This window comes from Physcomitrium patens, chromosome 3, assembly GCF_059467195.1.
Source record: "Physcomitrium patens ecotype Gransden chromosome 3, ASM5946719v1, whole genome shotgun sequence".
Taxonomy (NCBI): domain Eukaryota; kingdom Viridiplantae; phylum Streptophyta; class Bryopsida; order Funariales; family Funariaceae; genus Physcomitrium; species Physcomitrium patens.
In genome coordinates this window covers 1,029,000-1,055,000 of record NC_143412.1, presented here as the reverse complement: position 1 = coordinate 1,055,000, position 26,001 = coordinate 1,029,000, and the positions used below count along the sequence as shown (strand labels likewise).

Here is a 26,001-nt window from a genome sequence, read left to right as displayed (position 1 = left end):
AATAGATCTTATGGTTGTTGCTGAAGTTTCAGATTGTTCTTTTCTAACCCTTCTTATCCATCTAATTGTTGATGTAGTTTTTGCTCTTATTTATTGTTAAGTGCATTCATAGTCTTGATTGTTGTTAGACTCCATTTAATGATGTTTTAGAACTTGGATATTGTATTTCTTTGCTAGGTTTCATCATTGGTGCTCTAATTTTGTGCTTTCATATACTTAACTTCATAAGAGATTCTCCTATTATTACAAGAAGTTTTTTGTGTGGTTAGAGAGGTGATTGAAGAGTGGCAAAGCTTATGCAAGAGGTTTAGATAGAGTATAAGACTTATGAGAAGTCTTAGATGTGAAGTTGAAAGTGATACAAGAGTGAAATCACTTGTATAATTACAAAGAGAGCATTCTAGGTTTCTAAGGTAGCAACACCTTCTTATTGATTTTGAAAGTTCTATCTTCTCTTTTCTTGCTTTTTTTTCAGACATCCCTTCCCTAGACATTGCTTCAAGTGAAGGTGAGAGCTTGAGAGTGATTGAAAAGTTTAGAGGTGACAACTTTTACCATTGAAAGAAGAAAATGGAGTTTTTGATGGCTTCATTGGACCTTTGGAACATTGTTGATGAAAGTGAAGACCCTCCAAGTGACAATGTTGATATCAAGGTGAAGAAGGAGTACAAACATCGTAAAAAGAAGGCTTTTGGGATGATTGCAACAAACCTTGATGATGCCAACTTTTCACATGTTATAGCTTGTAATGGACCAGTGGAAGCATGGAAGACTCTTTGCAACATCTATCATAGCAGAAACCTTGCCAACATCCTTTGGACAAGGAGGAAGTTCTTGACAATAAAGATGGAAGAAGGAGATGACCTCATGGCTCATGTTAACAAGATAAAAGCACTTGTTAACCAACTAGCAGTTGTTGACAAACTAGTTGATGATAAAGACATTGTGTTGACATTGCTCATGAATCTTCTCAAATCCTACAACTACCTCATTGTGGCATTGGAGTCCATCAATATGAAGGAGCATACCATGAACTATGTCATGTCAAGACTTGTCCATAAAGTGACCAAAAAGAAAGAAAATGAGCTTACAAGTGATGATTTGGCTCTATTTCCAAGACAAGGCAAAGATAGCTATTTTTACCAACATGATAATTCAAAAATTAATATGAGAAATTACTATATTTGTAGAAAATTAGGTCATTTGCTAGAAATTGCTACAAGACGAAGAAAGGAGATAGAGAGAATGTAAACAATGCTAGTGATAGTTTTGGTGGAGATGAATATGCTTTCATGGCAAGGAAAGGAGCGTCCATGGCCACTATTTCAAAGTAGATTATAGATTCAGGTGCTACTAAGCATATGATACCATACAAGTGTTCATTTAACATTTATGAAGAAATTCCAACAACAAAAGTGTGGTTGGCAGACAATGGTATGGTGCAAGCCATTGGAATTGGCTCCATTGTGGTGGAGATTGTTCTGAAGGATCAAATCAAGAAGATCATATTGAAGAAATTTTTACATGTTCCAAAAATGAAGAAGAACCTCCTTTCGGTGAGTAAACTTGTATCACATGGTTATAAGATTCAATTTGATATGAATGGATGTTTTGTCAAGACATTGGATGGCCAACATGTTGCCTAAGGCCTTAGAGATGGAAATCTCTACTTCATCAATTGCAAAAAGGTGAATGGAGTTGAAGTGGCAATATTTGCTGATTTTTCACAAGATCAAGATAAGTTTGAAATTTGGCATCAACGACTTGGTCATTTGAATGCCAAATGCATGAAGGAGCTGCAATCCATGATAAGTGGCTTGGATCTTGGTCAATTCAACCACAATGCCATGGTACATACTTGTGAAGGATGTATACAAGGCAAACAACAAAGGGCTTCATTTCCAAGTGGAGTTGCAACACGTGCAACAAAATTGTTGGAGATTGTGCAGTCTGATGTTTGTGGACCAATGAAGACACCATCAATTGGAAGAGCAAGATACTTTGTCACATTCATAGATGACTTTTCAAGAAAGGTATGGATTTACATCATTAAAGCTAAAAGTGAATGTTTCTCAAGGTTTAAGGAGTTTAAGGCTCTTGTAGAGAACAATGTGAGTACAAGATCAAAGTGTTGAAAATGGACAATGGAGGTGTATACATATCAAAACATTTTGATGAATTCATAAAGATTCAAGGTATTGCAAGACAAACCTCTATTCCTTACACTCCACAATAAAATGGAGTTGCTGAAAGAGCAAATCGGACCATTGTGGAGATGGCAAGGAGTATGCTTCATACACAAAACCTTGGACATGAGTATTGGGCAGAAGCTGTAGTAAATGCGGTGTACACAAAGAATAGGTGTCCTACAAGTGCACTTACATCAATGACTCCACAAGAAGCTTGGAGTGGGAAGAAACCTTGTGTTTCACATATGAAGATTTTAGGATGCATTGCTTATGCAAAGATACCAGATTGTATAAGGTCCAAACTTGATGCAAAAGGTACAAAATGTGTATTTGTAGGATATTGTGAAGGTACCAAAGCATATAGGCTAATGTGTTTAGAAACCAAGAAGATCATCAAAAGTTGTGATGTAGAGTTTTTAGAGCATAAGAGTGTTTTTGAACACTTTAAAGAATGTCCAAGTGAGAGTGAAGGTATATTTGTAGACACATCTTCAAGTTCAACAAAGAAAGAAAGAAAAAGAAGATAATGATGACAATGAAGATGGAGGAAATAGAAGTCAAGATCAAGTGCCAAAGAAGGTAAATCATAGTGTGCCTTCAATTGCTAGAACTAACAATGAAGACAATGAAGATATTCAAGGTGATGATGATGATGAAGAATATCAACCTTTGAGTGAAAAAAAACAAGCATTGAGGAAGAAGAAGGATGGAATGCAAGAAGAAGGATCTTCTTCAAATGAAAGGAGATATCCTTTGAGAGAAAGAAAACCATGTGGTGAATGGTGGAAAGACCACATCTTTCGTCAAATAAGTGAAGAACATACCAATGTTGCACTTCTTGTTGATCCATTGAATTTATGTGATACAATGAAGTCTACGGATGCATTGAAGTGGGAGAATGCTATAGAAGAAGAGTACAAATCACTCATGGACAATCGAACATGGGAATTGACTCAACTTCCACCAAATCGATCTTCAATTGGTTATAAGTGGGTGTTTAGAACCAAAAGGGATGCAATGGACAATATTATGAGATACAAGTCTAGATTGATTACTAAAGGCTACTCAAAAGTTGCTAGTATGGATTTCAATGTGATATTTGCTCCCGTGGCCAAATTCACCACCATTAAAACCATTGTGGCAATTGGAGCAACATTGGACTTGGAGATGCATCAAATGGATGTGAGAACGGCTTTTTTGAATGAAAGTTTGGAAGAAGACATCTACATGGAGCAACCTCAAGGATTTCTTGAAGAAAGAAAACAATACCTTATTTGTAAGTTAAAGAAATCTTTGTATGGGCTAAAGCAATCACCAAGGCATGGTACCAACACATTGATACATTTTTTGTGAGTGAAGGATTTCTAAGGGGTGAGGCTGATCATTCCTTATATGTGATGTAATCAAATAGGTTCATATTGATTGTCATCCTCTATATTGATGATTTGATCATCTTAACCAATATATTGAAGATGATGAATTAGTTGCAGACAAAGTTAGAAAAGGAGTATAAAATGAGTGATTTGGAAGAGCTTCACTATTGTTTATGAGTGGAATTTGTAAGAGATCGTGCTAAGAAGACCATTACAATGAGCCAAAGCAAGTACATTAAAGAAGTGTTAAAACGATTCAATATGGAGGAGTATAAGCCTATTGGAACACCATTAGAGGCAAACTTGAATTTGATGAAGTTCACGGTGTCGTATTACGTGCTTTCCTGCTCGAGAACGCGCCAGGCGTCTGGCTGTAGAAGGTAGTATGGAGATTCGTCAATAGTCAAGCAGTCTATCAGTTTTTGACTGCTGGAATATAAACGACTACAAGAATACATCGTAAATCTATACGAATGCCCTTCGACTGCTTGTCAAAGTCCTTTTTTGCCCCAGCCGGTAGGTCTCTAGACGCTACAGAGAACCCCGAACAACCCAATCTGCTAATCTCCGATACCGCTTTGTACTTACAATCTTGTATCCACTGACTGTCTTGTTAGATTAATCCAATAAATTTCATTCACTCCGCATACTCAATCCTATAGACACCTTTTTAATTCTTCAATCACAGATGTAACTCGATTTCACAAAATAGTCAAGAGTAATCAAACCCACTTCATTAAAAAATCCCGATTCACCATTACAACACTGACTTCAGCAACGATTGCCTCCGTCTTCCCAAAAAACCCTATGAAGAAGAAAAACCCAATTCTCTGTCTTCTTTCTCCCGACCCGAAGCATGAAGCTAGCTCTCTCCGATCCCTCCAAAACTCCCCCCCCCCCCTAAACCTTATCCTCTGAATTTCTTCAATCTTCCGTCTTGGATCCAAAATTGGCTCCCGCCGTCAGAGCTTAGATCCGAAATTAGCTCTCACCATCAAGGCTTAGATCCAAAATTGGCTCTCGCCATCAAGGCTTAGATCCGAAATTGGCTCTCGCCATCAAGGCTTAGATCCGAAATTGGCTCTCGCCGTCAGAGCTTTCTCCTCCGTTTTTATCTTTAAGAAATCCATTTACCGAAAACAACGTTTCTTGAAACGGCACACAGAATAGGACAGCCTGAAACAGAATCGAAACCCCGTACTCGGGTCCACATTGAGTCGCCCGACCAATTTAGGTCTCATATTGGGTAAGATGCCCGTAGTAACCTGGATGTTCGTGTAATTGGATGAAATTGGTCCCACGTCAGATTGGCTAAGAGGCCCGTAGTAAGACCTAGATTTTTTTTGTAATTAGACTGCATTGGGTTGCCCGGCCAATTCAGGTCTCATATTAGATAAGAGGACCCGGATTAGATTCTTGAAATTGGATCCAATTGGCTCTTCGAACCAGGCTCACCCGTCGTGTAAATTGGTCCTTTCTCTTCCTGCTGACACCCGTTATTGGAATTGAATGGAGCATTTCAGTATGCCCCGGCTGACTGTAACGGGGTGACTGAACCTGGCCATTCAGTATTTACACTGGAGTTGGTCGTTGCTTCCAATATTCGAGGTAGCTGAACATTAATAAAAGTCCTCTTTCTTTATATTTTCACGATATACTCATGTTACAACACGACATCCATCCCCTCTGAACCTATGCATCCTCCGGTAGGCACCAATTTACCCAATTGCTGTTTGATTCAAAATATATCCTCTACGTCTTTGTCCAGTTCGTCTTCGTCACCTTCATTATCCAAATTACTTTCATCTTCTTGCTGTGGAATCTCTATACCTTCATTAAGGTCTTCCATATTCATCTCCGCATCTTTTCGTTTAAATATTTTTACTTGCTTCCCTACAATTGGTATTTTCAATTTTGTACCATCTAACACATGTAATGAGTAAGTCGCATTATCATGAACAGTTGTTACTATATATGGTCCAAACCAACGTTTTGAAAATTTTTGCAAAGTACTATGTTGATTATCTAGACTATTATCATAAACAAGTACCCAGTCACCTTCTTCGATTACGTTTGGTCTCAATCGATGTTGCTTATCGAATCGCGCCTTGTTTTGTAACCTTGCTCTTTTTAACCTTCCTAATGCTATCTGGACATCTTCCGTTCTTTTCTCCAATTGTCGAATTCTAATAGCCAGAAGTTCTTCTTTTGTCAATCCATCTTCCCATGGTAGCATACTCCAAGTAAGTACCTTTTCTTCAATCGACATAATTGGTTTTTGACCTATCATAAGTTCTACTCGCATATATCCTATCACCAAACTATGTGTTGTTCGATCAGCCCATAATGCAAATGAAAAAAGTCATGGCGACTCTTTAACTTTCCCATTACAAGCTTTAACTAATGCTTTCACAATCGGTGGGTGACCGTGTTCGCTTTTTGCATTCCCTTCTGGATTATAAGCAGTAGTCAGGGATAGTTTAACTCCACATCTTTCAAAGAACTTACAAGCTTCTTGTGCATTTAATTCTCCACGATCTGCAGTGATTTTTCCTACGCATCCGTAGCGGCAAATGACATCTTCAAGCAAAAACCTACAAATCCCCTTCTGTAGATTTTGTCCTCAATGCTCTTCCTTCTACTTGATTTGATAAATCTTCATGAGCTAAAATCAAATATCTCATCTGCCATAACCCAACCGGCATAATAACCAAATCAACAACCCATTTAAAATGAATAGCCAGAGGATACGTAGGATGAAGACCATCTCAATGTCGGATATAAGAATACGATTGACAGATTTCACATGACTCTACAAATGAGAGCACATCTCGATACATATTTTTCCACCAATATCGTTCTTTGAGTTTAGCAAAAGTAGCCCAGATTCCTCTATGCCCTGCCCATAAACTATCATGAAACTCCTTTAATAATTTTAGTTTTTCTTCCCTTTTGCCTATCACTCGTTGTGGCATCCCAATTCCTTTCTTCGGTCTCTTCCATAAGGATCCATCTCGAAGTAAAAATCCATATGCTTTTTTTCTTATTTGTTTGAATTTTTTTGTAGATCAATTCCCCTGCTTAGTCAAGGTATTCAAGTAATGATCAATATCCAATAATTCTCCTTCATAAGATTCTTCAAGAAATAGCTTGTCTTCTCTGTTGAGATTTGATATTGAATAGAATTTCAATCCGACGTTATCAATGTCTTCAACTATTTCGTCCTCCTTCTCGTATCTTGCTCGAGATAGCATGTCTGCTACTAAATTGTCCTTCCCAGTAATATGCTTAAATTCTGGATTTAGTGACTTAATATAAGAAATCCATCTCAACATCGCAATATCTGGCATTGAACAGTTAATAATCATTCCAAGCAATGGCAAGCAATCTGTTTCAATTACTACTACTGCCCCAATTAAATAGTCCTTTTCAGCTTTCATAGCCGAAACGACTCCCCAAAGTTCTCTTTTGACTTGCGAATATGCACGCTGATGAATACTTAAAACTTTAGCTCCAAATCGAACTGCAAATCTACTCCCATTTGAATCATCTTGACCCACAGCCCATCCAATGGCAATTGGGCTAGCGTCTACAGTAAGAATCACTGGTCTATTGCACTTATAATCAACCTTCCTCAATATTGGAGGTGACATCAATAATTTCTTCAATCTTTGCATTGCCTGAATATGCCTTTCTTCCCATTTAAATCGGTAACCCTTGCGTAACAGTTCATATAATGGATCTGCTATGTGAGCAAAATGAGGGATCCAAATTCGATAAAATACACATGCATCCAAAAACCTGCGAACCTCTGTTAAAGAATCACAATCCTCTTTCATCCTTCCAATTGCATCAACTTTAGTCGGATTTGGTTTTCTTCCATAAGATCCATATAAATGTCCAACAATCACAACCTCTCGTACTTCAAATACGGACTTCATACCCGATAATGTAAGATGAACTTCTCCAAGCCGAGTTCAAAACTTTTCACAATCTTGTATATGATCAACACCATATTTGCGACACCCCTTCGTATCTAAAGTTTCATCCTTGTCTCCTTCTCTACACCCTTTTATAGGAACATCATCCAGAAAAGGCATAGTCTTTTCCGGAATAAAATCTCTCAATACCTTATTCATCCCATTCATCATATGCGCAACTAAGTTGGTCGCGCCTTGAAGAAGAGTACACATTCTAACCAATCCAAGTAGTGTCTTCATTGTTGTCATATCTCTACTTCCTTCGGCAAGTTGAAATTGATCATAACCTGAATACAAGTCACCCATTGAATAGATCGCCCTTCCCGCAAACGCCTCAGTAAATTCATCCACAATAGGTCCAATTCCTGCATTTCTAGCAGTTATTGCATTCACCGGTTGCATATCTTGAATAAACCGTAGTGACCCATTCTTCTTACGTACCGTAAACCATCGACTAGAATACGGCACAAACGAAGGTTCCAATATTTTTATCTTTATCTTTTCTTTTAATAGTTCCACCAATTTAGGTAAATGTGCCCTCGGTACTGGAATCGGTGTCATATTACGTGCTTTCCTACTCGAGAATGCGTCGGGCATCTGGCTGTAGAAGGTAGTATGGAGATTCGCCAATAGTCAAGCAATCTATCAGTTTTGACTCCTGGAATATAAACGACTGCAACAATGTACCATAAATCTATATGCATGTTCTTCGAGTGCTTGTCGAAGTCCTTTTTGTCCCAGCCGGTAGGTCTCTAGACGTTACAGAGAACCCCGAACAACCCAAACTGTTAATCTTCAATACCGCTTTATACTTACGATCTTGTATCCACTGACTATCTTGTTAGATTAAGCCAATAAATTTCATTCACTCCGCATACTCAATCCTATAGACACCCTTTTAATCCTTTAATTACAGACGTAATTCGATTTCACAAAATAGTCAAAAGTATTCAAACCCACTTCATTAAAAATCTCGATTCACCATTACAACACTCACTTCAAAAACGATTGCCTCAGTCTTCGCAAAACTCTATGAAGAAGAAAAATCCAAATTCTATGTCTTTCCTTCCCCGACCCAAAGCATGAAGCTCTTCTCTCTAATCCCTCTCAAAAACTTTCCCCCCAAAACTATATCCCTCTCCTAACCTTATCCTCTGAATTTTCTTCAATCTTCCGTCTTAGATCCGAAATTGGCTCCCGCCGTCAGAGCTTAGATCCAAAATTGGCTCCCGCCGTCAGAGCTTAGATCTAAAATTGGCTCTTGTCGTTAGAGCTTTCTCCTCCGTTTTTATCTTTAAGAAATCCATTTACCGAAAACAACGTTCCCTGAAACGGCACAGAGAATAGGACAGCCTGAAACAGAATCGAAACCCCATACTCGGGTCCACATTGAGTCGCTCGACCAATTCAGGTCTCATATTGGATAAGAGTCCAGTAGTAAGACCCGGATTTTTCCATAATCAAACTGCATTGGGTTGCCCGACCAGTGCAGGTCTCATATTGGATAAGATGCCCGTAGTAACCTGGATGTTCTCGTAATTACTCTGCATTGGATTGCCCGACCAATACAGGTCTCATATTGGGTAAGAGGACCCGGATATGATTCTCGAAATTAGATCCAATTGGCTCTTCGAACCAGGCTCACCCGTCGCGTGAATTGGTCCTTTCCCTTCCTACTGACTCCCGTTATTGGAATCGAACGGAGCATTTCAGTGTGTCCCGGCTGACTGTAACGGGGTGACCGAACCTAGCCACTCAGTATTTTCACTGGAGTTGGTCGTTGCTCCCAATATTCGAGGTTACTGATCATTAATAAAATTCCCCTTTCTTTTTATTTTCACTGTATACTCGTGTTACAACACGACATCGGTCTTAGATTCCAAAGTACATGCGGTACAGTGAAGATAATCATAGGTGTTATAATATTTGGATCCACTCACCCAATTTCATGAGATTCGAAGGCAAACGATCTACCTTGTTTAGCCAACATCTTTTTGAAGCAAGTAATTTCCTCCAGCAATAAAGAACCATCAGAACCAATCTTCAATTCTTCAAAAGTCTCTTTAGTAAACTGATGTCCAGTACTCATTGGATCTCTTAAACTTGTTTCTTTTGATGCTTCTCCCATTTGTTCTTTAGAATCTTCTAGTAATGGTCCGGCAACAGGTTTTATCTTCTCATCTGCCGTTTTATATCTCGTCTCTACAATGACTTCTGGTGCTTGAAAAGATCCAAGCATGGTATAAACCTCTCTTGAATGAATCTCAACAATCTTATCATTATCCCCTAATCCAATAGATGTAATCAATTCCAATGAATCTTCCAGTCCATTTTCTTCATAAACACCCAAAATCCTTTCATCATCTTACAATGTACCTAACTTGCGTAATTGTCCTTCAATATCATATAATCTTTTTCTTTCTTTTCTTTTAAAATCATCAACTTTCTTATACATAATATTTCCATTCTCCAATATACCAATAAAACTCGCATCAAAGGCACCTTCATCTCACGAGAGTACCTCCTCTTTTGTACCTCCATAATCTCGCTTTACAGTGGTACCTCCCCAAAATCCTTAAATCCTTCAACAATCTTTGGCAATGGTTTCTCCCTCAACCTATCTCGATTCCGTTCATGGTTAAGAGGTACTGTTAGAAATTGTACAGCTTTCCTCCCATCTTCGCTCCGTACCCTTGCATAAGCAGAACCATCGTCAAGTACTTTTGTTTCCATCCGTGTTGCCGTAATATAAGGTTGTCCTAAAATCAACAGATAAGACGTTGTATCCTGAACAAAGAAATGTTGCTCCATCGCAACATCTCCAATCTGAATTTTGACATTTGGACAAGCTCCATATAATTCGCCCCGTGTGTTATTAACTGCTCGAATTGTCCATCCATGTTCCATATCAATTGGCCATTTTTGCTTCTTATAAAGATCTTTAGACATGAGATTTATTTCAGAACCATGGTCGACTAAAGCAACTATTGGTTCTTCTATATCTCCTACTTTCACCAATACCTCAATAGTTGCCCTTGCCCAATGCTTTCGAATATAATGGCTCAAAGTTTCCATTTCTTTATCACTAGAATCTTCAAAACATACTCGTTGATTATACCCATTCTTTTCATTTGTTGGTTGCTTGTAACCAATATCAACCTCTTCTTCATCTCTATATATTCTTGCATCAATAGCATGGCTCATTCCAGTTTCGCCCATTAATTGCCTCTTTCGCTTAATGCTGTCAATGATAACATCATGAAACTCCTTATTTGCAATTCCCAAGACTTCTTTCAATGTGAATTCCACCTTAGCGTTTAATATACGTTCTTCCAACACCCCTTTCAAATTTGTTGCCGCTTCAATGTCAGAAAGTAGCTTATAAGCAATTGATTTGCCTTTATCTTTTGTCTCCTTTGTTTTTTCTCCCAATGATGCTGAGGTATCCTTTACAGGCAATTCTTGTGAAGCTGCCTCCCGAGCCTTGTCTCCTCGAGTTTGCCTCTTAGAAGAATTTCCTTCTCTAGTATCATCAAAATTTCCTCGTCTCTTTTCTTCCATCAAAGCTTCATGTTGGCTCTTAGCAATATATGCATGAACTGAAAGACACTCAATAGAATCCTCCCAACCTGTTCTACCTCGTATTGTAGCTGCAGTCCTCAATAACGCTTCTCGAGGTAATTTCCCTTCTTGCATTGTAGAAACGGCAAAAACTTACTAGTTTCCATACTTCCACCAATTTCATCATCTACTCAAGCACCATAACTTGCACTTTCTCGTGCTGCTGTTTCATGCTCTTTTAGGTAATCTTGAACCAATGCTCTCATTCCTCCCTTACCAAAATTGGTTTGAAGAAGATCCTCCCTATCTTTCAATGCTATCTTCCCATCTTTCCAGCAAATAATTCCATGTCGTATCATATTATTAAATTCATTGCAATCTTTTCTAGTGTGTGAAGCATCATCACACCAAATGCATCTTTATACATATCCTTGTTTTGAAACATTCTTCGAATTGTTTATAGAAGTATTTTCTTCAAGTCTTGCCAATTTGATTTGAAGATCTCGCATTCCTCATATAATTTCTTCCATCCCTATATCTGCTTTCTTTGACAAGGATGTCGAAGGTTGAACTGTAGGCATTGTTGGTGGTGTTGTATGTACTGGAGCTTTGGGTGCTTGTACTGTTTTCTGAATATTGCTCCTATCCTTCCTCCTTTCTTTTTTTGTAAGTAACCCCACCGCATCTTCAACGTTCTTCTACTTCGTTGTCAATCCTTCATCTTCTTCTTTGTCTTCAAGAAGGAGTTCTAATTTCTCTTACAATTCTCCATCAGCAGCTTGAAGAAATAGATCAACTTTGTTCGGCTCTAATGTCAATTTTTCTACCTTCGATAATTGAGAGTATTGCCTCTCAAATTCCCTTAGTAGCTCTGTTGCTTGTAAATTCTTATTGGGCCATTCAATCCATTCCAGAAACAGCTTCTTAGTAACGCGATCAGTATCTTTGAAGAAATATTCGTCTTTCAATGCATGTAAAAAAACCTCCCATGAATTCCCATAACGATTCGTAATCGATGTAATATGGTCTCTTATCTCTGGTATCGTGGGAAGTCCAAATAGTGCAACCATTTTCTTCTCAGAAACCCGATTTAATTCCATTTCACAAACATAACATCTTAAATACCTTGAAATATTCCTCCCATCAAATTGATCAATTTTATTGACCACTGCTTACAATGCTTTGGTTGCCAAAGCTTCCTTTCGATCATTGCTTTGCTATTGCTGCATTGACAATGAGAAGGCTTGAAACATACTAGCAATAGACGGATCCATGTGCATATCTTGTCCTTTAGAAGAATCCCCACCAGAAACTCCTCCCAAAAATCCTTCAAAATTTTTATTTTCGTTTTCCATAAAATAAAGATAAAATCAACCGAAATCCAATACCTTCCACCTCAAGCTTTCACATCGGGTTCACCACTTTTGTCGTATTACGTGCTTTCCTGCTCGAGAACGCGCCAGGCGTCTGGCTGTAGAAGGTAGTATGGAGATTCGTCAATAGTCAAGCAGTCTATCAGTTTTTGACTGCTGGAATATAAACGACTACAAGAATACATCGTAAATCTATACGAATGCCCTTCGACTGCTTGTCAAAGTCCTTTTTTGCCCCAGCCGGTAGGTCTCTAGACGCTACAGAGAACCCCGAACAACCCAATCTGCTAATCTCCGATACCGCTTTGTACTTACAATCTTGTATCCACTGACTGTCTTGTTAGATTAATCCAATAAATTTCATTCACTCCGCATACTCAATCCTATAGACACCTTTTTAATTCTTCAATCACAGATGTAACTCGATTTCACAAAATAGTCAAGAGTAATCAAACCCACTTCATTAAAAAATCCCGATTCACCATTACAACACTGACTTCAGCAACGATTGCCTCCGTCTTCCCAAAAAACCCTATGAAGAAGAAAAACCCAATTCTCTGTCTTCTTTCTCCCGACCCGAAGCATGAAGCTAGCTCTCTCCGATCCCTCCAAAACTCCCCCCCCCCTAAACCTTATCCTCTGAATTTCTTCAATCTTCCATCTTGGATCCGAAATTGGCTCCCGCCGTCAGAGCTTAGATCCAAAATTGGCTCTCGTCGTTAGAGCTTTCTCCTCCATTTTTACCTTTAAGAAATCCATTTATGAAAAACAACGTTCCCTGAAACGGCACAGAGAATAGGACAACCTGAAACAGAATCGAAACCCCGTACTCGGGTCCACATTGAGTCGCCCGACCAATTCAGGTCTCATATTGGATAAGATCCCGTAGTAACCTGGATGTTCGCGTAATTGAGTCAAATTGGTCCTGCGTCAGATTGACTAATAGGCCCGTAGTAAGACCTAGATTTTTTCGTAATTAGACTGCATTGAGTTGCCCGGCCAATTCAGGTCTCATATTGGATAAGAGGACCCAGATTAGATTCTTGAAATTGGATCCAATTGGCTCTTCGAACCAAGCTCACCCGTCGTGTGAATTGGTCCTTTCTCTTCCTGCTGACTCCCGTTATTGGAATTGAATGGAGCATTTCAGTATGCCCCGGCTGACTGTAACGGGGTGACTGAACCTGACCACTCAGTATTTGCACTGGAGTTGGTCGTTGCTTCCAATATTCGAGGTAGCTGAACATTAATAAAAGTCCCCTTTCTTTATATTTTCATGGTATACTCGTGTTACAACACGACAACGGATGAAGAGTTTACTGAAGTTGAAGGTCAAATGCAAGGTGTTTCATACAAGGCAACAGTGGACTCACTTATGTATGCAATGGTTGGCACAAGGGTGGATCTTGCATATGCAGTGAGTGCTGTGAGCCAACACATGTCAAAGGCTGGACCAATCCATTGGACAACCATCAAAAGGATCATGAAGTACTTAAAAGGTACTTTGAACTTTAAATTACGCATTGGAAGTGATAACATTAGTTTGCATGGTTATTGTGATGCGGATTGGGCTCGAAATGAAAATGATAGAAGGTCAACAACAAGATATGTATTCTTTGTTGGAGTGGGAGCAATTTCATGGAATTGCAAGAGACAACCAACAATTGCAAGGTCAATAATGGAGGCGGAGTACATGGCAGCAAGTCATGGTGCAATGGAGGCAATATGGTTGAGACAACTTTTGGAGGACATTGAAGATGTGCAAATGGAAGCAACTCCAATGGATAGTGACAATCAAAGATGTCTTACATTTGCAAAGAATCCAAAGCATCATTCAAGGACGGAGCACATTGGCATTCAACAAGAGAGAAGATTGAAATGGGAGTAATTGATATGAAGTATTGTACAACGAAAGAAATGCTTGCTGATTTGTTGACAAAGGTATTAGTAAAAGATAGATATCACATATTGACAAAGGCATTAGGATTAAAAGTCATTTCACTAATAGCAAAGTGAGAGTGTTAAAGTAAAAATAGAATAAGTTATCTTATAAAGGATATTAACTTAGGTAAGTTACTAGTGGTCAAAGGTTTGACTCTTAGTATATGGTAAAGGCATCCAATGGATATAGGACAAAGTCATGGACAAGAGTCAAAGTCAAAAGAATAAAGTATTAACAAGAAAATATCCAAAGAGTAAGTATGAGTCAATAGTATGAGTCATTAGTATGTGTCATAGGATACCTTGAAGGCTCATGAGATGCCAAAAGGATCCTAGGACCACATGTATAAAAGTCAAAGAGTGGAAGTTGTCTTTTAGGACAGCAACCACTACCTATAAGTAATGGATATTGGAAGTGAGAGGCATCTTATTCCATACTCTCTTTATGTGCAACCTTGTTAGTGCTAAGTGTTGTGTCTTCAAAGTGCTTGTTCTTCAATAAATTTAATGCCAATATTAACAACTGCTCTGTAGAAACTAAGGTGACAATAATTTGTGTCTGACCACACATGTGGAAGTTCTGGTTTGTATTACTAAATTTATAGAAGAATTATAGAAGTATTTACTAGTTACTACAATAAGAAGATGTAATAAGTCTGATCCTATTTTTGCTTCCAACACTCCCCCTCATGCCTGTTACTCTTTAAAGACTACTTTTGGGTGAAGTTAGATGTTATTTTATTGCATGCGTTTTAAAAAAATTAATTAGATCCTAAAATATTCTAGGATGGGCAGAGTTGTGCTATTTTGGGGATGGATGAGAACCACCTCAGTGAAATTTAAGTGTGGGCCCTGGATCGGGCAGGCTCTCGAGTCAAAAAAGTATTATTATATAGCAATGCACCTGATTTCATACAGCTGTCTAATAAAGTCTTTCCTCGGAGGCTGTAGCTCCGAAGGCCATGCCACGCGAATCCCGCCGCTCAAAAACGACTTAATGAACCATGACCCATACTGGAATCTCACACATGTGGTCCATGATTTGTCAGAGGAATCGATGAGCACGTTCTGTGCTACCATACAATTCCACTGACACATGTCATTTGATAGAGTAGTTTATTTTACCTGTAACAGTAATTCTTCAGCGAACTGTGACATTTTCTAAGCTTGCTGTGAGTTTTAAATGTTTGTGGTGGCTTGCTCGTCCACGCCTGGACACGTCGGAAATATTATACGCAATTTTCACATCCTGCAGTCATTTTGATTCTGATAATAGATTTCAAAATAGTTGTTGATTTCCAGAGCGCGTAGTTCGAGTTAATCTCGTGGGCACCCGTCCTGACATTGCACTATTTTTTTAACTTGGGAAGGGGATCAGCTTTGCAAGGATCTTGACAAAGCTCGTCGAGGGTCCTACTTTGTTTTCTTTGCTTCTCTTGTGATCTCAAATTCTCTGGGGCCAGTATTCAGGCTTGCGGGCGAAGTTGCTGTTGTACTTTGTTTCTGAGACGGGAATATCTTCTTCCGGTAAGGAGTTGCGGCAAGGTGGTTGTTTCGGGGTGCACCGATCGTGGCGTAGGTGCTGCTGTTGAAGATCGCAGAGATGGCACAGGTGTGGGATATCTTCATGCCTTATCAGTTGCTTTTTGTGGTAGTAGTCGACAGAATCTAGTTTGGGTAGTTGGCGGTATTTGTTGGTGCTTTCTGAGTGGCTTTTGCACCGTGCAGATCGACTGTAGGCAGCCGGTTTGCGTGATCATCTCTGTTCTAAGCAGGTCTCGGTAACAGCACATCGTGGCTGTTTTCTTCAGAACTAAGAAGAAAGTTTAGTAGGTTGTAGCGGTTGATCGTTTTTTGTAGTACGGTGTCTGGAACATTCTCACACATCCGAATATGAAGCTGTGGCTGGCGATGTGAGTGCCTGGACTGTATAGTTCTGAGTGGAGAGTTCCGTAGTCTGGGAGCAAGTAAGTAGGCTTGGGCAGAGCAGTGGTGGAGGGTTGGTACGCAACGCTCTTTGCTTCTTTAGAAGGGAACGCCTACGATTGCTGTGGTTTTCTCGAATAGGTGTTGTTAGCGCAGTTTGTGGCGGGGTACCAGGGTGCACTGCAACTACGTTGTTCCTGTTTTTCAGGAACAACTGCATGAAGGGGTTTGAGAACTTAGTTGGATCGAAGTGAGCTGTACACAGTTAGTTGGAAGTCACAAGAGGTGTTGATTCCCGATCATGAACTTGTGATGCGTTCGTGGAGGCTGTGGTGTCAAATACCTCTATTTACATGAATTTGGTAGCTGGGTTGTTAGCTCTTAATGGTGGTTGGCTTATTTGGCATTAGGATCAGTTTGTTGCTGGTTCGTGACAAAACTGTGACCTCGCAGGATAGATGGTTTTTCGCAACGATGACTTTGTCTAACAAGTCCGGCGCTGTCTTGCTAGCATAACTGTGTTTTAGAATGTCTGAAATCGTTGTCAATTCTGATTCACTCGTAAACGGCATGTCCGGTTACTAATTCCCGTGTTCCTGTCGGCAGTGGGTATCAATTGGTATCAATAAGTATAAGTATGCATCATTTTCTTATCGTCGATGAGTGACTTGGTCCGTAGTTTTTAAAAGAGTGGAACGAATACTCGTACCTGAAACTGCCGCAGATTGTTCACTGGGCTGTGAAATGCGAAATTGGTTTAGGGAGTTGGTCTCATGAGGGGATCTTGAAGATTATCAGTTCGTGAAACAGATAACTTGGATGGTTGAATCTTACTTCGTACAACACATGTAATACCATGTGATGGTAGTGAGTTCATTGTTGAGTTTAGAATGTGAATCTTGTATCTGATTGCGCACCTTTGTTGTCATTTTTAATGTGGAGAAAATGTGGATTGGAAGTAGCCTACAATAACATTTTGAATTAGATCAAAGATTGTTTGGACAAGGATGGTTGACCTATTGTATGTAATGTAGGCAAATATTCCTGTAACTTTCTCAAAGGTCATGGATCTTGCATTGGAGATGAAGTTATGGGGATTGGAAATTGAAGACATTAGTGTTGTAGCTGATAATTACTTCAATGCAAAGCAATGCATTAACCTGTTGGGTAATTTACAAAGAGCATTGCAAGAAGTGCAAGTTATTATTGGATCAAATCAACATATTTTTCAACCATTATTGGAGGATTTGTCACGAATTGTTTTGAAAGCAATGATGTTGGTTAAAAGTTGTTCAGGAGATTGGCGAGAAGTTGCTTTGATGCAAAGAAAAACAAAAGAGACTTATCGGGAATTGTTGATGGAATTAAAGTGGATTAATGACATGATTTTTGAAGTTGGATTAAAGAAACGATTGTGTGAAGAAATAGATCTTACAAGAGTTAATCAATTTAATCCATGTGATTGGGATGAAGTTGAGAGTGATGAAAACCAACTTTATGCAATTCTAGAAGAAGAGCTATCTAGAGTGTCTCTTAGCTCAAAAGAGCATGATTTAATCAAGTATATTAGATTATGGCAAAATTGCATAAGAAATTTTGAAAAGGGAGCAACAAAAAAAATTAATTTTCCAAACCTTCATATACGAGACTTTGAAACTCTTCCTGAACCCTTAACTAGTGGTACATATCTTTATATCTCAACATGGTTGGGCCTTTGTACTGTTACAAAAGTTATTAAATATGATTATGTTGATCCCCATGTTGATGTTGAAAAAGAAGCATCTATCTTATCTCAATTAAATCACCCAAATATTATAAGAATATTTTATTCTTACTTTCATACAAATGACATGGGAAAAAAAATTCTAATTGGCATGGAAAAAGGTGATATTGTTCTCACAAAGATATTATTTAAAGAAAAGACATTAAAGTTATCTCTTTTAAAGAAAATAGACATTATTGTTCAAATTGCAAAAGCAATGTATTATCTCCACAATATGATGATTGCTCATCGTGATTTAAAGCCTGACAATATTGTAGTTGTAGATTATGAAAAAACAAAGAAAAGAAGTGGTTATTTCCATGTGAAGTTAATTGATTTTGGAATATCCAAATTTGAAGTAAATGGTTTGGAAATACCAACAAGAGGAGAGCCATATGGAACTTCTGGTTATATAGCTCCTGAGGCAAAACAAGTTTCGAAGACATCACTTCAAAAGGTTGATGCATTTAAGGTAGATGTTTTTAGTTTTGGAATGGTTTGCTATGACATTTTGGTACAAGAAGAAGATAAATCTACTGAAGATAATATTTCCAAGAGAATACAATATAAAATACAAAGATTGGAAAAGTTTAGTTGTCCTTTGGAATTCAGATTAATGATTAAAGATTGCTTGTTTGAAAATGATCCTTCAAGAAGACCTTCATTTAAGGACATTTTAAAAAGATTGATGGACATAAAAAAAATTGCCCTTGAAGATCAACTTAATGTTGGTTTGTCACAATCAAACCATGGATTGTGGAATTGTGTTCATTTTCTTCATATGATTTTACCAATTTCTTTTGCAAGCTTGTGGAGAATGACAACTAAAATCCAAAAAAATACAAATAATAGTAGATCCATCAATTTCCATTCAAATGTAAGTTTCTCCTATGATTATTAATTCTTCAAGACATAGTTTTTTTTTTTTTTTTTTTTTTTTTGTCAAATAAATAATTTTAGTTATCTCTTCACAAAAACTAAAATTATATTAACTAACTTAATTAAATATTATAGAAAAATACAAATTTATATATATGTATATCTAAAAAAACTATTATATAAATTTTAACAATAATAATTCCATTATTAATAAAGATTTTAAGTTTTTATTATGTTGTTTGTTTCATTAGATTGACAACACTTTTCCAAATCATCAAAATGCAATAAGTTTACAATCACGGATTTCAGAACTAGAAAAAGCACTTGTGAAGAATTCTATGGTTGGTGTGGTTGGAATTGCTGGTATTGGCAAGACTACATTAGTAAATGCTTTCAAAGAATATTATCAAGAAAAAATATTGAAGCAAAAAAATTCCTTGCCCATTGCAAATTACCATACAAAAAAAAAATATTTTGGTAATAAATATTTTATACATGATATAATTATAATGGATTTGAAAAATGAAACCTTAAATGAATTGAAGAAGATTTTGAAATATTTAGATAACAAAATAGAGGTCCAAAATCTTATAGAAGGAAAAAGCTTTTTAACAAATATCCTTCAAAAACAAAATATTATTTTGATCTTAGATGATGTTTCAAGTGAAGATATTCTACATGAATTAATAGATGTGACAATGTTTGGCACAAATAGAAGCAAGTTGATAGCTACTAGTCGGACATGGGAAGTTTTAAAAAATATTGTAAATGAAAGAAATAAAATTGAATTGATTTCACTTAAAGACAATGAAGCTATGGAAATATTTTCCAAGTATGCTTTCCAAGATGGACGTCCTAATATACCTCACTTATCCAAAATATCCATGGCTGTTGTCAAAGCTTGTGTTGGACATCCTTTGACATTACAAATTGTGGGATCTTCTTTACATAACCAAACAAGTCTTTGTGTATGGGAGCTAGTTATTCAAAGATTGAAAAGGGCTTCAAAATTTCTTGGCTCAAATAATCCTTGGACAAGACTAGAGCCTATATATGAAGCCCTTAATGATGAAGAAAAGACCATGTTTTTGGATATAGCATGTTTCCATTGTAAAGATATATGGAATGAAAATATCAATGAAGATATAATTATTCAATTTTATAAATATGAATTCAAGAATGCTAAAGAAATTATTACAAGCCTCAAAGACAAGTCATTCATCAAAATAGATTCATTTGGATATATAAGTATTCATGATTTGCTTCGTGACATGGCTCGAAGAATTTCTAGAGAAAATTTTGATGGAATTCGGAGATGGAATGAAAGTGATGGATCATTTGTTTGTCATGCACAAAAGGTATGATACTAAAATCATTATATTATCTAAGATAATTATATTTTTTTATTATAAAATTTTATTTATATAAATAATAGTATTAAAATATGTTAATACATGTCTATCCATATTTATTGATAAATAATAATATATCATGCATCATGTGCTACAGGAAGATTTGGACGTGAGAGGTATATGTTTTTCAAGTTGTGAAAAGTACATGAATGCATATGATGATATAAAAGTCAAATTTCAACATCTCCATCTTTTAAGTTTTACCAAATACTCAAATATAAATATAATAAGCTCATACTTAAAAAATACTCATGAACTAAGGTGGTTGAGAGTTCAATATTCTACAACAAATAATATGATAATATTACAAGAAAATATTAAAATAATTTCTGATATTACATGTTACAAAAATATTCATAAAATTATTATTTTAGAACTAATTGACATAGATTTTTTAAAATCATTTTCAATTGACACATCTAATATGATGTACTTAAAACATTTAAACTTAAAAAATTGTACAAATCTTGAAAATATCAATCTTTATGGAGAACAAAAAATTGCTTTAGAAATTATTAATCTTGAAGGATGCAAAAATCTAAAAGATATAACAAATCTACTTGATAATATACAATCTTTAAAAAAAGTGAATATGAAAAATTGTACAAATTTATTAAATATAGGAAAAAATATACATCCTTTATCTTCAATAATAGAAATATACTTGCAAGAATGTTGGAGTTTAAATGAAATTCATAAAGCTTTTGAAAACTTACACTTTCTTGAAAATCTTGTTTTATCAAATTGCAAGAATATAAAAAAAATCTATGCAAATTTTATAAGCATGACAAATTTGAAGAAGATATGGCTTGATGGATGTGAAAACTTAGAAGACATGCCATTAGGTTTGAAGACACTATCATCATTGGAATATTTGAATCTTCAAAATTGTGCAAAAATGAAGTTTGATGATGATGCATTTGATGCACTCCTATCCTTACAAATATTGTTATTAGATGGTTGCTTGGAGTTGAAAGAGGTACATGAAGGATTTAGCAACCTCATATCTATTCAAGAACTTAGTTTTAAACATTGCAAGAACTTGAAAGCCATCTATGCTAGTTTTGAGGGCATGACAAATTTGAAAAAGATATGGCTTAATGGATGTGAAAACTTAGAAGACACGCTATTCAATTTGAAGGCACTATTATCATTAGAGTATTTAAATCTTCAAAATTGTACAAAAATGAAGTTCGATGATGATGCATTTGATGCACTCTTATCCTTACAAATATTAGTATTAGATGGTTGCTTGGACTTAAAAGAGATGCATGAAGGATTCAGCAACCTTACATCTATTCAAGAACTTAGTTTTACAAATTGCAAGAACTTAAAAGCCATCCATGCTAATTTTGAGGGCATGACAAATTTGAAGAAGGTATGGCTTGATGGATGTGAAAATTTAGAAGACATGCCATTAGGTTTGATGACACTATCATCATTAGAGTATTTAGATCTTCAAAATTGTACAAAAATGAAGTTTGATAATGGTGCATTTGATGCACTCCTATCCTTACAAATATTGTTATTAGATGGTTGCTTGGAGTTGAAAGAGGTGCATAAAGGATTTAGCAATCTAACATCTATTCAAAAACTTAGTTTTACAAATTGCATGAATTTGGAAGCCATCCATGTTAGTTTTGAGGGCATGACAAATTTGAAGAAGATATGGCTTGATGGATGTGAAAACTTGGAAGACATGCCATTAGGTTTGAAGACACTATCATCATTGGAGTATTTAAATCTTCAAGATTGTACAAATATGAAGTTTGATGATGATGCATTTGATGCACTCCTATCCCTACAAATATTGTTATTAGATGGTTGCTTTGACTTGAAAGAGGTGCATGAAGGATTCAAGAACCTCACATCTATTCAAGAACTTAGTTTAAAAAATTGCAAGAACTTGAAAGCCATCCATGCTAGTTTTGAGGGCATGACAAATTTGAAGAAGATATGGCTTAATGGATGTGAACACTTAGAAGACATGCTTTTAGATTTGAAGACACTATCATCATTGGAGTATTTAGATCTTCAAAATTGTATAAAAATTAAGTTTGATGATGATGCATTTGATGCACTCCTATCTTTACAAATATTATTATTAGATGGTTGCTTGGAGTTGAAAGAGGTGCATGAAGGATTTAGCAACCTCACATCTATTCAAGAACTTAGTTTTACAAATTGCAAGAACTTGAAAGCCATTCATGTTAGTTTTGAGGGTATGACAAATTTGAAGAAGATATGGCTTGACGGATGTAAAAACTTAGAAGTCATGCCATTGGATTTAAAGATACTATCATCATTGGAGTATTTAAATCTTCAAGATTGTGCAAATATGAAGTTTGATGATGATGCATTTGATGCACTCCTATCCCTACAAATATTATTATTAGATGGTTGCTTTGACTTGAAAGAGGTACATGAAGGATTTAGCAACCTCACATCTATTCAAGAACTTAGTTTTGTAAATTGTCAGAACTTGAAAGCCATCTATGCTAGTTTTGAGGGCATGAAAAATTTGAAGAAGATATGCCTTGATGGATGTGAAAACTTGGAAGACATGCCATTAGGTTTGAAGACACTATCATCATTGAAGTATTTAGATCTTCAAGATTGTATAAAAATGAAGTTTGATGATGATGCATTTAATGCACTCCTATCCTTACAAATATTATTATTAGATGGTTGCTTGGACTTGAAAGAGGTGCATGAAAGATTTAGCAACCTCACATCTATTCAAGAACTTAGTTTTACAAATTGTAAGAACTTGAAAGCCATCTATGCTAGTTTTGAGGGCATGACAAATTTGAAGAAGATATGGCTTGATGGATGTGAAAACTTAGAAGAAATGCCTTTAGATTTGAAGATACTATCATCATTAGAGTATTTAGATCTTCAAAATTGTGTAAAAATGAAGTTTGATGATGATGCATTTGATGCACTCCTATCCTTACAAATATTGTTATTAGATGGTTGCTTGGAGTTGAAAGAGATACACAAAGGATTTAGCAACCTCACATCTATTCAAGAATTTAGTTTTACAAATTGTAAGAACTTGAAAGCTATCTATGCTAGTTTTGAGGGCATGAGAAATTTGAAGAAGGTATGGCTTGATGGATGTGAAAACTTAGAAGTCATGCCATTAGGTTTGAAGACACTATCATTATTGGAGTATTTAAATCTTCAAAATTGTATAAAAATGAAGTTTGATGATGATGCATTTGATGCACTCTTATCCTTACAAATATTGTTATTAGATGGTTGCTTGGAGTTGAAAGAGGTACATGAAGGATTTAGCAACCTCACATCTATTCAAGAACTTAGTTTTACAAATTGCAAGAACTTGAAAGCTATCTATGCTAGTTTTGAGGGCATGAGAAATTTGAAGAAGGTATGGCTTGATGGATGTGAAAACTTAGAAGTCATGCCATTAGGTTTGAAGACACTATCATTATTGGAGTATTTAAATCTTCAAAATTGTACAAAAATGAAGTTTGATGATGATGCATTTGATGCACTCCTATCCTTACAAATATTGTTATTAGATGGTTGCTTGGAGTTGAAAGAGGTACATGAAGGATTTAGCAACCTCACATCTATTCAAGAACTTAGTTTGAAAAATTCCAAGAACTTAAAAGCCATCTATGCTAGTTTTGAGGGCATGACAAATTTGAAGAAGGTATGGCTTGATGGATGTGAAAACTTAAAAGACATGCCATTAGGTTTGAAGACACTATCATCATTGGAGTACTTAAATCTTCAAAATTGTACAAAAATGAAGTTTGATGATGATTCATTTGATGCACTCCTATCTTTACAAATATTATTATTAGATGGTTGCTTGGAGTTGAAAGAGGTACATGAAGGATTTAGCAATCTTACTTCTATTTAAGAACTTAGTTTTACAAATTGTCAGAACTTAAAAGCCATCTATGCTAGTTTTGAGGGCATGACAAATTTGAAGATATGGCTTAATGGATGTGAAAACTTGGAAGACATCCTATTAGGTTTGAAGGCACTATTATCATTAGAGTATTTAAATCTTCAAAATTGTGTAAATATGAAGTTTGATGATGATGCATTTGATGCACTCCTATCCCTACAAATATTATTATTAGATGGTTTCTTTGACTTGAAAGAGGTGCATGAAGGATTTAGGAACCTCACATCTATTCAAGAACTTAGTTTGAAAAATTCAAAGAATTTGAAAGCCATCCATGCTAGTTTTGAGGGTATGACAAATTTGAAGAAGGTATAGCTTGATGGATGTGAAAACTTGGAAGATATGCCATTGGATTTGAATAGAGTATTATTATTAGGATTTTTGGAATTTTAACATTGTTAGAAAATATAATTTATTTTTATTGATGTATTTGATGCACTCTTTTACTTTAAAATATTTTTGTTAGATTATTGTATGTTATTGGAGTAGATCCACAAATATGTTTGGTAACTTTTTATTTATTAAAAAACTTAGTTTTTGAAATTTTATGAAATCTTATAATGTATCTGTGTCAGATTTAAAGGCATGACAAGTTTGATTATTTTATTATAAATTATTATTTTTTTATTTAATTAATAAGTGTATATATGTTTGGAGATAGAGGGTGTGTCTATGTAAGTAAAGTAGAACTTTCACCTAGTGATTTCCTTTAAAATTTCTAAATTTCACATCTTTCTTGCACATTTTAAACTTTTATAAATTTATTTTTTATCATGTTTAAATTTTTAATAAGTTACCTAATTGATTATTATTGGTATTTCGACTTTTACATATTAAAATACTCTCTTATAAGTAAATAAATATTAGATTATAATATATCTTTAAGTTTTCTTATAGTTCTTTAAATATGATTTTATTTTTTATATAAAAGATACTTGACTTACACCATTATCAATATCAACAATTATTTACTTATATGTATAATATAATTTTTAATCTAAAGGCTTGTATTTAAATCTTTTAATACTATAAGTTTTGACAATTTCAAATACTTTGAGTGACTTAACTATGTAATTTACAAAGATTTGCACATTGATTTTTGTTTATGTAAATATAAATGTCTAAAAGCATCTTAATTTCTTTTTTGTAAATTTGATAATTAAAAATAAATATATCTAATATCAATTTATTTTACTTTTAATATAATAGTATACTTTGTATAGTTTTGTAAACAAATTCGATAGGATTTAGAAATTCTAATATAAAATAAAAAACAATAAATATTATTTATTTATTCTTTAATTATTACAAAACCTATGCTTAAAAACAATGTAAAAATCACTTCAAGTTAACAACATGTGAGGCACATGGCCAACTTGTTGACCACGTTTCTAATTCCAAAAAGTCAATTAAAGACACCTATAAAGTCAAAGCAACATCTATAAGGTTCTAAAAAGCTTCCATACCAAATACTATAGAATTAACTTTCTTTTATCTACTTTTACTTACTTCTATCTATTTATATATGTAATTATTGGCTTACATGCATATGTCCATGATATAATGTAAAAATAACATACTATGATAAGTGCAACATTCTATTAGTGTAGCCCACATCATTATCTATAATTGATCTTGAAGCTCTTCACAATCATTAAA

The 26,001-nt window shown here is 35.6% G+C and overlaps 1 protein-coding gene across 3 annotated transcripts; it reads left to right on the top strand.

Moving 5' to 3' along the window:
* Positions 1-15,699: 15,699 nt before the first annotated feature.
* On the top strand, positions 15,700-24,888 carry LOC112279894 (uncharacterized). 3 transcript variants are annotated; one of them, XM_090248499.1, is made up of 4 exons: positions 15,700-16,029; positions 17,378-18,577; positions 19,236-20,342; positions 20,494-24,888. In XM_090248499.1, exons 1-4 carry the CDS (start codon positions 16,021-16,023, stop codon positions 24,289-24,291), a joined length of 6,114 nt encoding a protein of 2,037 aa, XP_090104625.1. In that variant the 5' UTR covers positions 15,700-16,020; the 3' UTR covers positions 24,292-24,888. The 3 variants fall into 3 exon arrangements, with proteins under 3 accessions (XP_090104625.1, XP_024370397.3, XP_073388781.2); XM_024514629.3 differs by having other exon boundaries at positions 17,378-18,982; XM_073532680.2 differs by lacking the exons at positions 15,700-16,029; positions 17,378-18,577; positions 19,236-20,342 and having other exon boundaries at positions 20,349-24,888.
* Positions 24,889-26,001: the final 1,113 nt, after the last annotated feature.

Excerpts from the sequence above, each read along its gene's own strand:
- LOC112279894 (XM_024514629.3), top strand. Across the intron at positions 18,983-19,235 it reads CCATCAATTTCCATTCAAAT|ATTGACAACACTTTTCCAAA; the intron begins GTAAGTTTCTCC and ends TTGTTTCATTAG. Across the intron at positions 20,343-20,493 it reads TTGTTTGTCATGCACAAAAG|GAAGATTTGGACGTGAGAGG; the intron begins GTATGATACTAA and ends CATGTGCTACAG.